The 13879-nt window shown below is 40.9% G+C and overlaps 1 protein-coding gene across 2 annotated transcripts in view; it reads left to right on the top strand.

Moving 5' to 3' along the window:
- Positions 1-13879, top strand: part of TRIM24 (tripartite motif containing 24) — a 123390-nt gene that overhangs the window by 87060 nt on the left and 22451 nt on the right. The window contains exon 9 of one of the 2 annotated variants that reach the window (XM_003896656.3): positions 3206-3372. In XM_003896656.3, the coding sequence (XP_003896705.1) occupies positions 3206-3372 (167 nt within the window). Of the gene's footprint in view, positions 1-3205; positions 3475-13879 lie in introns of both variants that reach the window. The other variant, XM_003896655.4, reaches the window with a different exon arrangement.

Below are 13879 nucleotides of genomic sequence, written 5' to 3'. Positions count from 1 at the left end.
ATTTTGTTTTAAAAAGACATCTGATAGTATTTCTCAGTGTATGTATATGGTAACAAATATACATGAATATAAACACACGTACATGTACGGATGATAAGAAAATATTCTGTAACATTGACTGACAGGGTGTCTAGACTTAGGGATTTAGGTGTCCTGTCCTGTCCTATTCCCTCAATCCCCCAAATCTGGTTTGTTCTGTTAGCTCTAAATTTATCAGAATGTGTTAACTTGACTTGTCATTGATAAAGGATTTTTGATATCCTGAAAGTTTTATTTGAAATGACTAAATTTTTATTGGCTTATCTTTAGAACTATTCAGTAGGAACTTAATGGTTCAATCCTTTATCTTGCTTAGGGAAGACTTAGTTTTCTTATTTTGCCTGATCAGGTAATAGTTATATACATATCTTACTAACTGGAGTACAACATACATACTGACAAGTACCCAAATCTTAAGCAGTCAGGTACTGCATAATGATGTCTCAATCAACTAACTGCATCTATGACTTAGAAATACTGTGAGCTTTTTTACTGTATCTTTTGTATGTTTAGATACACAGATACTTACCATCGTGTTACAATTTCCTACAGTATTGTCCAGATAATTCAGTACAATTACATGCTGTACAGGTTTGTAGCCTAGATTCTACCTAGCAATAAGCTATGCCATATAACCTAGGTGTGTAGTAGGCTATACAGTATAGGTTTACATAAATAAACTGATGTTTGTCTAAAGATAAAATTACCTAAATGACACATTTCTCAGAACATATCCCCATCCTTTCGCAACACATGACTATATTAGAGCTCACTGAATTATCACAAAAAGAGACCATCATTTTGGTAACATCAGGAATGAAAGTATCCTTGCAAGCAGTTCGGCAGAAAGTTACTACTTTAGCTTTTTTATTATACTATTTGCTGAGTAGAAACACCTTTTTGCCTTCTTTCTTAATTTCTCACAGGGAAACTATACAAATTTAGGAATTCCCTACACATTGTCTGTTCATCAACAAACAGTATTATCGTTTTTGATTTTGGTGGGGGTGGGGGGCGAGGGGTGCTCACTGAATTTGTTTTAGAATCATCAAAGACGGTTTCTCATCCCCAACACTAGATTCTGGGTGAGAAAAGAAAATGGCTGGAGAAAGAGCCCATACTCACCAGGAAAGGAGGAAATAGGCAATCTCACCCGTAAGGGAAGAACAAAAAGATTTATCCTGGAAGCAAAGGTGATAAGGAGACCCCTGCAGACTAGTTTAGATACAAACATATGTATATTGATACATAGCAGGAAACTGGAATTATACACACTCATTTTACCAAAAAGAAGCATCTTTAGAATACAAAACATGTGTATAAGTAACTCTTATTGCCACACCTGACTCTACCACTACACATTCATCTGTACTCAGAACCCATCACAAGATATAAATCCAAACAAGTGGTCATATGTGTTATGTACTTATATCACAATAGGTAAATACACCCACATATAGACATCAGTACGTTTAAGAATTCAAAACTGTACACACATAAATGGATATAGTTTCAGATAAATCTACTTTAGCCAAAACAAAAACAGGATCTCCTAGTCTAATAGTTTGTGAAACTGGTATAAGGAAGTTAAACAATATATTTTACTCTAGAATTTCTCAGAGCTGTCACTTACAGCACTGTAAATTCATAAACAGTGAGATTTACATTGTAAATCTCTAAAGAAGGAGACAAGTTTCCTAAACTTGTTACCCATGGCTTCTGAGAAACGTATAAGAACACTAGGGAAAAATATTGGTCTAGGTGAATATTTTGTTACTGTCTTGAGTGACTTTGGATAAGTTTTACAATCTCTCTAAACCTTAGATCCCTTATGTGTAAAAGAGAATGTTATTGTTTCTTTTAAAAATATGCATACACCTACCTGTAGTAGTGAATTACACACAGTAAACATTTAATGAATAACTATATATTTTTAGAATGCATATGAGTAATCATAAACATTTGAGTTTCTACTGTTGAAATCAAGCTTGAATCAGACCTTTCAAAGGCACCATTAAACTCTTAAAACTAGTTTTAAGCTGGTCAATGTATTCTGTATCAAAAAGTTAACATAGTATGCATTATAAAGGTATAGGAAACTTGAGAGATCACAACTTGTTAATAGTAAACATTCAGAAATACTTTTTGGGATTGTTTTTAGAGCCAATGTCAGGTTTGCTTGTTTTGATATATGACAGCGGTTCTCAGAGTATAGTCTGGTACTCTATCAGGGGACCACAAAGGTCACCCTTTTCCAACTACACGTCTGGATGAATGTTGTGCCAGACCCCTATTGACTTCAGTAGGGATAGGACCATGTTTGAGAGGCCCAAGAAGAGAGGCCCAAGAAGAGACCTGGAGCTAGTGAATGAGACACAGGGCTTATTGAGGGAACTTACATACAGGACAGTCCAGTGGCAGTGGGCTGGACAAGAGAACCACCAGGAAGTAGTTTATGTAGCACTTAGCACCCTCCCGCTAGCAACCTCCATGTGGCAACCTTCATTTAACACAAAGCAAAAGTCCTCCATCCCCGATATGGCCTGGATTCCAGAGGCTGGCCTGGGAGTTCAGATATTCTTCACTGATAAAGAATGGATCTCTGGGTTGGCCACTCCTGGGTTCCTTAGCGCGGAACTCCAAACACACATTCTTCTTAGGCTATACAGGGTCACTCTCAGGGTAGACTTAAGTTATTGCTGTCAGGTGCTGTCTGCCATACAGTGAGACTGAAATTTTTTTCATATATTTTAACTCAACAATATATTATGATAGGTAGTGCAGAAACAGATAATGAGATTTCAGCTATTAAGCCAGACATTCAAAGAGATTTTTTAAAACATCAAACAGTATTTTAAAATATCAAAAATGTTTACCAAATTTTTTACAATGTAGTTTTATAAAAACATGTTGTTGTGGTTTTATTATTCTTAAATGAATTAGTTTTAAAAATTATTTTTAATTTCTAATATTATAAATTTTGATGACTAGAACTTAGATGAACAAAAGCTGTTTGGGGGTCCTCTGTCTTTCAGAGTGTAAAAGGGCTCATGAGACCAGAGAATTCCTTGGCAATTTTGAAGTTCTGCAAAAATAGTCTTAGAAAATGTGATATTTCACCAACTATCTGAAAAACTTTTTCCCTTAACCTTTTCTTTTTAATTAGGTTCTTTAGTAATTGAGGATAAAGAGAGCCAGCCACAAATGCCTAAGCAGAATCCTGTCGTGGAACAGAATTCACAGCCACCAAGTGGTTTATCATCAAACCAGTTATCCAAGTTCCCAACACAGATCAGCCTAGCTCAATTACGGCTCCAGCATATGCAGCAACAGGTAATGGCTCAGAGGCAACAGGTGCAACGGAGGCCAGCACCTGTGGGTTTACCAAACCCTAGAATGCAGGGGCCCATCCAGCAACCTTCCATCTCTCATCAGGTAAATTTGGAAGCAGGCCTGTCCTCACTTAGATAATTATAGTATAATTGTGTTGAGCAGCTCAAAATGACAAAAACATCCATTTTCCATAATCTAAATATCTGCATTTATAAAAATTTATCACATTAAGGATCCCTGATTTAATGCCTAGTTTTTAATCCCTACTTAAAAAGGATTTAATGGTTTGTTTAGCTGATAAATCTATTTTCATCTACTCTTCATTGTCTTTAAATTATAGCAGAGGATAAATGTTTGTATTCCTAAATAACCCAGGCCTGTGATTGATGGGAAAAGTTGTGTACCTGTTAATTCCTATACTGGTGCTTCAGAATGATGAATACATTAAGAATCTGTCCTCTGTGAGGATGTGGTGTTTAGTAAACCACATTGCATCTTAGAAACTAGGGCAGAGTGAAATACAAAAGGGCAGAAGTGTGGTTCATTATAATATACCTTTTTCAAACTTTATTTCTGAGCAAATATACTGTTTACCATTATTATTTTTACTGTAATCCAATTTTTTTTTTTTTTTTTTGAGATGGAGTCTCACTCTGTAACTCAGGCTGGAGTGCAGTGGCACGATCTCAGCTCTCTGCAACCTCTGCCTCCCAGGTTGAAGCGATTCTCATGCCTCAGCCTCCCGAGTAGCTGGGATTACAAGTGTGTGCCACCACGCCCGGCTAATTTTTGTATTTTTAGTAGAGACAGGGTTTCACCATGTTGGCCAGGTTGGTCCCAAACTCCTGACCTCAGGTGATCCCGCCTCAGCCTCCCAAAGTGCTGGGATTACAGGCGTGAGCCACTGTGCCCAGCCTCAGTCCAACTTTTGAAGATAAAATATATATACTTTTGTTAAATAGTTTAACTCTGCTTTTCAGGTTAGATGTGGGCAGACTTATTTTAATAAAAGTTTAGTAAGGAATATAAAGTCTAATTTATATAAACTGTTGTTTTCAGTTACATTTACTTATACTTTTTTTTTATATATAGACAGAGTTTTACTCTTGTTGCCTAGGTTGGAGTGCAATGGTGCCATCTCGGCTCACCACAACCTCTGCCTCCTGGGTTGAAGCAATTTTCCTGCCTCAGCCTCCCGAGTAGCTGAGATTACAGGCATGTGCTACCATGCCGGCTAATTTTGTATTTTTAGTAGAGACGGGGTTTCTTCATGTTGGTCAGGTTGGTCTCGAACTCCGACCTCAGGTGATCCACCCACCTCGGCCTCCCAAAGTGCTGGGATTACAGGCATGAGCCATTGTACCCAGCTATTTATACTCTTTTTCTGCAAAAGATTTGAAGTGATTTACAATAAAGGATACAAATGAAATTGAGCCGAGTTTAATAAAAAGCCAAAGTATGCAGACATAGGCTAAGAATTCTCATACTTAAGAATAAAACTTAGCTCAGAACTTCTTGCCAACCAAAGAAAAAAGGAAACCAGAATAATACGGGTATTGCTATCTAAAAAGGAAAACATACTAGTTAATTAGGGAGAGAAAATTTTACTAGTATTTTACTAGCACTAAGAGGAATACATGGTTCTTTATGAAAAAGCAATTAAATGGCATAATAAGATTTCTTTGGTAGAAATATTAAAAAAACAAAAATGGTTTTTATATGGAACTCATACTTTAATTCTCAGTAAAAGTTGTGGGCATTTGTAGATCCAGAATGTGTTACGTGGTATATGTGAAGGCCTGAGGTAATGTATTTGAGGTTTTATGGCTTTCTAGTAATTTGACTAAGAAGGTATGTAAAATCCAAGGGAATATTAGCATGGCTGTTTAAAACTTCGTTTCAAGCCAGATTCTTAAAAAAGTAAGTAGGACGCAATGTAAAAGGTTTTTGAGTGTTCCATGGGAGGATAATTTTACACTTTATATACCAGGAGGAGTATACCTAGCAGAGTAGAAATTTTGTTAAGAAAATTGAAGGCAGAAGGACATGCTTCAGATAGACTGCAAAGATTACTAAAATTTTTCTGAAGCTAGATAATGGAAACGAGAGATAATATTTCAGTGCTAAGCATTTGCATGTATTAATATTTATCTTCTAAATATTTAGTAGTTTAACAACAAAAGGAATGAATTAATCAACTGAGTTAATTGCCTTTTCACTAAGAAGTCAAGAACTGGCTGGGCACAGTGGCTAATGCCTATAATCCCAGAACTTTGGGAGACTTGAGGCAGGAGGATCACTTCACTCCAGGAGTTCAAGACCAGCCTAGGCAACACAGGGAGGACACCCCCCCCCCACCGCCCAATCTCTACAAAAAATAAAAATAAAAAATCATCTGGGTGAGGTGGCACATGCTTGTAGTCCCAGCTATTCTTGGGGGGCTAAGGTAGGAGGGATCACTTGAGCCTGGGAGGTCAAGGCTGCAATGAACTATGATCTCTCCACTGCACTCCAGCTTGGTGACAGAGCACGAGACTGTCTCAAAAAAAGAACTGAGGCAGTTAGTAGATACTATGTGAAAATAGTTATATAAGCAGTGACAAAACAGAAGTGACTTGAGCTGTTAACCTGCTTTTCTCAGAAATTTTCTTTTGATCTTAGTTGCAGTCTCTACAATGTAGTGCTGTAATCTGTGTATTCTCTATTATATAACCTAATTTTCACACTTAGAAATGAAGTACTCTTCACATATTGCAGTTCTTACATCGCATACTGTTGTTTTTCTGTCAATTTGCAATAATTCCTGCAGTTTCTTTCACATTCTCGTCACTCATTTTTATCTGTTCTCTGCTAAATGCCCATTCATATGTCTTCACTCCTTGGTATCCCTCTTCTATAAACTTGTATATTGTCCTGCCTGGGTACAGTCTGAGTTTTCTACCAGCTTGTTTGCAAGTACATGTGGGAAAATGCCTGTCTAGGCATAGCCTCACAGCAAGTGTCTGTGTGGCTATGAGTATGTGCAATTTATACTCTACATCTGTGCATACATACGGGTAAATTGAAAAGAACTGTTTCTAAAAATTACTTACATGACAGTTCTCTCTTCTTCCTCTGAAGATTAGCCATGTCATCTGCATGGTTAAAAGAGCTGTTGACAACGAAAGTAGAACAGTGATACGACTTAGTGATGCAAACTTAATAGACGTTGTACATCTCTGTTTATTTGACTTTATACAGTATATTCTATTAAACTCTAATGGATAGATCTAAATTTAGGACAGAACACTGTCACATATATTAAATATTTTTGCTATTCTTTTAGGATTTTAACTGTTTCCTAATTTTATTTATTTTATTTTATTTTATTTATTTATTTTATTTTATTTTTTGAGACAGAGTCTCGCTCTGTCACCCAGGCTGGAATGCAGTGGCGTGATCTTGGCTCACTGCAACCTCTGCCTCCTGGGTTCAAGCAGTTCTCCTGCCTCAGCCTCTGGAGTAGCTGGGACTAGAGGCATGTGACACCACAGCCAGCTAATTTTTTATATTTTTAATAGAGATGGAGTTTCACCTTGTTAGCCAGAATGGTCTCGATCTCCTGAACTCGTGATCCGCCTACCTTAGCCTCCCAAAGTGCTGAGATTTACAGGCATGACCCACTGCGCCCGGCCCCTAATTTTATTTTTTAAGTAGCTTCCTCTGTCACGGGATTCTTAGACACTAACTCAATCAACCATAACAGTTTAGAAGAGTAGGGGGGAAAATCACCTTATATCTTACCAGACCATAAGCATCTTGATGGCATGGTTGACAACTTACATACCATAGCACATTACGCTGGCATTAAGTGTCATTTTTTTGGTTGTCAATATGTAAACACTAGTCTGGATGAAGGTGGCAAAAGACCTCTATGATTACCTTTATTCTCCCTTAAGGACCATTTTGGGCTACAAAAAATTATCCCTTAGATACATTTAGAAGTTTTTCCATGTAATTTCCTAAGTATGTTCTGCTTGTATTTCTATGATATAAAACCCTTCAATTCACAAAATTTTCATGGAAAAATAAAAACATTGCTATAGCTTTTAGGTTTACACTTTTCTACAGTTTTGAGATTTTCTTATTTTTCTCTAATATTATTTTTCTACTGTTTACCTACCGAATTTCACTTGTTTAGAATCAGCTTCTAAATGTATTTTTCACTGGGTCTGTAATTGCTGGCCACTCTTGAAAGTTAATGAGAGGTAAACCCAGTGCCACCTAATTTTTAAGAGGGAAGCAGTTGACCCAGGCAAGGATAGTAAATTCCAAAAATGGGAGGAAGAATAAAAATAATACAGAGGATAGAACTGTACTTTATAGCTGTCTGCCTTCACAGTGTCAAAGTTTCAGGTGTTGCTGCTTCAACCTTAAAAGATTATTTATTTGTCCCCCTGTGAATGTAGGGGGAAATAGGCTCCTCTTTGATAAGTTGGGATCATACAGTTAAGATATACTAAAAGGAATATTTATTTTGCAATACATTCCCAACTGTAGAGAATCAGTCAAGAGGAGACTGGCATATAAGGTTATCTTTTTCTTCTAGGACTGGTCTCAATTTCCAGGTCTAGTATTTATGCACCCACAGAGCAGGCTTGCCTTTCTAGCCCTTGCCTTGTTGCAGGAATTAGAGACCAGAGAGACCAATAGATGAAACAGAAGGATTTTATTTAAGTGGCCACTGGCCCAACGGATTCATATCCAAAGGCTAGGTCCCGAACAAAGACAGGGCTTGACTTTTATACACACTTCGGAAAGGGGATTGGCTAATTTAAATGGCACAAAATTCGTGGTGCAGGCAAGGAGGCTTACAGAGTCAGAACAAAGACAGTTAATCAAACAGTGACAGGTTTTGTAATCTTTGGCTTGTGACTTTGCAGCTGCATTGAAAGAAAAACAGGAACTTACAAAACTTGGAAATTGAGTAATGATAAGGGGGATGAGGAGATAGTAAAGAAATTTGTTCTTCTTAACCTTGCTCCGAGGGAGTGTTGGTAGAGTCTCTGGAGCTCTTCCTTTGGGCTCTGGCTTTCCAGATAGTGTTATCAAGGCTTTGCCAGGGCCCTGCCTATTGCTGGCCTTGGAGTGAGTCAGCTAAGTACAGGAAGACTTGTTTTCCTCTTAAAAAAATTTCAGCCTCATTCCCCCCTTTGATGCTCCCTAGAAACGAAGTTTAATAGAAAGCATCACAATTACTTAATTCTTCATGAAAAGGCAGGTTTCTTCCTTTGGCAAAGCTTGATATTTAGTTAGAGCCATTCACTGAGTGATCGTTTGCCTGGTTACAAGACTCTCTATGGCCGATTGGATGTTTTTAACAAGGAGGGGTAAGAGACAAGGGAGTGTTAAGCAACCTCCTAGTATGGCCAGAACTATTCCTATTAAGGTTTTAAATCCCCCGAGGGATGAAAACCAGCCCCCGAAGAGAGAATCTGGAGACCATCCTTTCTAAGTCTGGCTGGAACATGGGCTAATTTTTGGATTTTTGCAGTTATATCTTCGATGACATTTCCATTGTCATCAGTTTCTAGGCAGCAATTAGTTAGATTGAACTTTCCACATACCCCACCTTCCTGGGCTAGGAGGTAGTCTAAGGCCAGTGTATTTTGATAAACAGCAATTCTCATTTTTGTGGCTTGTTGGGCCAGTAGATTTAAGGCCCTTGCAGCGTCATTAGTCATGATTTCGAGTACCACCTATAACTTTATCGTGCGGTTGAGCATGTAAATAGGGGTACAGTATCCATACATTCCATCTTGCGCCCAGGTGGCTGGCCCAGAATATTGGATTATTCTCTCAGGGGGCCATTCATCATCTTTCTAATTCCCTGTGGTTATACCCCTTTTATTTCTACTTTTTGTTTCATCATAAACAGGGTATCCTAAGGCTTCTCCTTGCCTTAGAGGGATTAGGAAGAAGGATGGTCTGATTGTCCCTAGTACACAGGCTTCTGACCATTTAGCTGGCAGCTGCCCATATGCCCATGACCCACAGATCCAGTAGAGGCCAGAGGGTGCCAGCCAGGCATTTGGAGTTTCAAGCTGGTACCAAGAGTGGTTTAAAGAGGCAAAACAGGAGAATGGACTAGGGTGGGGTGATTTGGAATTATTTCTCCTACCTAGTTGGTAAAGGCCTTTCCCCAGCGAGCAATGCAGAATATCCTGATAATAGAGATTTTTAAGAGCCAGATGCTCAAGCTTGTGAGCATTGGTTCAGGGGAGGGGACAGTCAGAATAAAGTTATCTTGGGGCATTAGCTCCTTTGCTTCCTACCACCATTGATCCCCTATGATGGTTCCTCCACATACGTAGCATGAGGAGACATGTAGGCTACTGACTGTGTTTTCAGTCAGTTGGACAAACAGATTTCTGACTGAGGGAGAGAGTTCAGGCAATTCCTGGAGGATGTGCTCACAGAATGACTTAAAAACTTGGAACTGTTGGGTTGAACGGGTCCAGGTTTTCTTTATAATAGACAGACTGACTTTTGAGTTTACTTTTTGACCTTTGACTTTGAACCCCAATGTCATGGGATAGCCTGTAGTCCATATGGGCAGACCTGGCTCTAAGGTGGTGAGATGTGCAGGATAGCAAATGCTAGGTTTATAAGTTGGTTTTTCCAGTAGTTTCATATGTATGACTTGCCTCGGTGGTTGTCGATCAGTGGACCAAGTCATGCAGCCCCAGCAGGCTATTAACGGGGACCCGGGGGAACAAACGGGACACACATTTTTGCTTAGAACAAGTACCATAGTACCTTGTGGGGCCAATGATTATGGACCACCACAGTATTGCTGCCTCCTGGCAAACATTGAAGTATAAGGATACAACCCCCCCGTAAGGGGAAGAGGGTTTGGTTTGGTTTAGAAGATCCCCTTCCTGAGTATGAACTTCAAACCAAGTCTTAATATGTGGGGACTTACGGTCATAACATATGTAGGGCTGGCTATTTCCTGGGTCACAGATTGAGTAGGTTACCTGGTTGTGAGTACAAGTTCCTTGGTGGGTCCCTGCGCACTCCTAATAAGTATGGTACAGCAGGGTCCTAGTTACAGTGCTCCCCGACCACGTAGTATGTGTGCAGTGGGGGCACCCTTGTATGAGTCCATTTTCTGACACCGGTATGGGGAGTGTCATGATGGTGATGAGTAGGAACAAAGTAAAGAATAACATGTTTATACCCAGCAGGGACAAAAGAGGTCTTTGCCCCAGGGAGGAGGTTGGGCAAAGCTACACGATAATAGTAAAACAATTAGTATTATAAGGAAAGCTATTGGACCTAAGATTTCTAACCACGTTTACTTCCCTGATGATGCTCATGCTTTGGCTGTGCGTAGTCAGCTTCCAGGGTGGCTAGAGCAGGGCTGTTGTCTCCTTAAGCTTCAGCCGTGCGTAGACTGGTCAACTTCCAGGGTGACTAGAGCAGGGCTGTTGTTGACTTCACTGGCAACCTGGTCCCGCTGTAGGATCAGCCGGGTCAGATGGTCTGGGTCCTATTGGCTGGTCCACTTGTCTTGGGCTGCCCGTTTCAGCTGACTGGTGGATCCAAGGCACAGTTCCTGCAACTTTAACAGCAGTGGGAGTGGACAAGATTACACTATGGGGCCCATCCTATATGGGTCCTAAAGTGGTTGGGTTCCATTTCTTAACTAAACAGAGTCCCCAGGTCTAAAAGGGTGTGATGGGTCTGTTAGGCTTATGGCCATTCTTTCCTGTACCCAGCCATGGATTCTTTGCATGACTATCCCTAAAGACTGCATTTGCCTTCTTAAGGTTAATTCCCCTAGTTCACGGAGGTCACCTTTAATTTGACCTATGATTGGGGATGGCCAATCAAACAAGATCTCATAGGGCAAATAGCCAGTTTGTTTGGTGGGGGTGCACCTGACTTGGAGGAGGACCATGGACAGGACTTGATCCCATCTCAGATGAGTTTCTTGGCAATATTTCTTCACCAACTGTTTAAGTGTCCAATTCATGTGTTCTACTTTTCCTGAGCTCTGTGGCCGGTAGGCTCTGTGTAACTTCCATTTTATTTTTAACAGCCTTGCTAGATCTTGAACTATTTTGGCTACAAATGCCAGACCATTGTCTGACCCTGGAGTCAGGGGCAGTCCAAATCTGGTGATAATGTCTCTTAATAATGCTTTAGTCACTTCTCATGCTTTCTCTGTTCTGGTGGGGAAAGTCTTGACCTATCCTGAAAGGTGCAGACAAGCACTAACATGTACAGATAGCCCCTGGCTCTGGGCAGCTCAGTGAAGTCCATTAGGAGGTTTTCACAGGGTGTGGCTTCTATTTCCTGTATTCCTGTGGGCCAAGTGGGCCCTTGCCGTGGGTTGTTCTGGGCACAAATTAGACATTGTTTGCAAATGGCTCGGGTGATGGCAGTGAGCCGTGGCACATAGAAATGGCATCCAAGTAGTGTTTCTAGTGCCATTTTCCTTATATGAGTTCCTTGATGGGATTGTCTTACAAATTTGGGGGCCACTATTTCAGGGATGGCTAGCCTCCCATCGGAGAATTTCCACCATCCTTCTTCAATGTAATTTCCAGTCTCTTGGTCTAACCAGGCCCTTTCATTTGGAGAGTAATTTGGGACCCCTGGAAGGGGAGGCTCTGGAAGGAGAGGCAAAGCTAGGGCTTCCTTTTTACAATGCGAGGTAGTCATTCCTGTCTGTTTTGCCTCCCTGTCTACTTTTCTGTTTCCTTTGGCCTCTAGTGTTCCTGCCTTTTGGTGCCATTGCAGTGCATAACAGCCACTTTCTTTGGGGCCTATACAGCATCTAAGAACTGTAGGAGTTCTTCCTTGTACTTTATTTCTTTGCCCCCAGCAGCTAAGAGTCCTCTTTCCTTATATATAGCTCCATGAACATGCAATGTAGCGAAGGCATATTTGGAGTCAGTATAAACATTGAGTTTTTTGTCTTTTGCTAGCAAAAGGGCTCTTGTCAGGGCTATTAGCTCTGCTTTTTAGGCTGATGTTCTGGTGGGCAGAAACTGAGCCTCCACTGAGTCCAATGTTACTACTGCATACCCAGCCTGCCGGACCCATTCCAGTACAAAATTGCTTCCATCTGTAAAGTATTCAACATCTGGGTCCTTGAGGGGTTGGTCTGTAAGATCTTTCCAGCTTGAGAATACCTTGCCTACTACATCTACACAGCATTGAAGGGGGCCTTCTGGTTCCAAACCAATTGGGAGCAAGGTAGCCAAGTTTAGGGTATTTACTGTCTCTAAAGTTATGTGAGGATTTTTGCACAGGGGCCCTTGGTATCGAGTCATTCTTGGGTTTGATAACCAATGATGCCCTCTCTCATCCATTAAAGTTATAACCGAATACAGTACCTGGTCAGTTGCTGCCCTTGAGTCAGTTGGTCAGCTTCCTGTGCCAATAGAGCCGTGACAGCTAGTGCTTTGAGGCACAGAGGCCGTCCTAGTGCCACAGAATCAAATTGCTTGGATAATTATGCTACTGGGCCATGCTATGATCCTATGACCTGAGTTAGAACCCCTATAGCCATTCCTTTTCACTCATGGACATGTAGGAAAAAAGGCTTAGTTAGATCTGGCGATCCTAAGGCTGGGGCCTGAGTTAAGGCTTCTTTGATCTGCTTATGTCTTCTCCTGGTCAGCCTCCCAGAGGAGGGGCTCCTTTTCTCCCCCATTTTGTGGCTTCATATAATGGCTTGGCCATAAGTGAGAAATTTGGGATCCAGATATGGCAAAACCCTGCTGCCCCTAGAAATTCTCTTATTTGTTGCTGGGTGGTTGGAGTGGGGAGTGCACAAACAGCCTGCTTTTGCTCACTGCTGAGCTATTGTTCCCCTTGACTCACTTTGAAGCCTAAGTATTGGACTTTCCTGGAGCAGATTTGTGCCTTCTTCCTGGACACCTTATATCCAGCTTTCCACAGGAGATGGAGGAGGTCTTGGGTTCCTTGGAGGCAGTCTTCTTGGGTTGGGGCTGCCAAAAGAAGGTCATCTGTATATTGCAGCAAGGTGCAGTTCTCATTTGGCGGCGTGTAGGCCTTGGGGTTCAAAGATCGTGGGAGAGTTTTTGAATCCTTGTGGGAGTCTCATCCAGGTGAACTGGACTCACCCCATTGAAATGCAAAATGGGCTAATTGGTGCCAGGTGAAGACAGAAGAATGCATCTTTCAGGTCTAGGCAAATAAACCAGGCAGCACTTGCTGAAATAAGTCCCATCAAAGTATATGGGTTTGGTACCACTGGGTGGATGTTTACTGTAGCCTGGTTCACAGCATACAAGTCCTGCACCAGCCTATATTCTCCAGACGGCTTCCGTAATGGCAGGAGTGGAGTGTTCCAGGGTGACTGGCATTTGACTACAAACATGAGTCCATGTTTGTAGAGTCGCTCACTCTGTTTGTGAACGCCTCATAAGGCTTCTGGGAAAAGCAGGTACCGGCAAACCAAACTGTGGTTGCCCCTGGTTTTAGCTTT

This window comes from Papio anubis, chromosome 4 (genome assembly GCF_008728515.1).
Source record: "Papio anubis isolate 15944 chromosome 4, Panubis1.0, whole genome shotgun sequence".
Classification (NCBI taxonomy): domain Eukaryota; kingdom Metazoa; phylum Chordata; class Mammalia; order Primates; family Cercopithecidae; genus Papio; species Papio anubis.
This window is presented reverse-complemented; position numbering and strand designations above follow the sequence as displayed.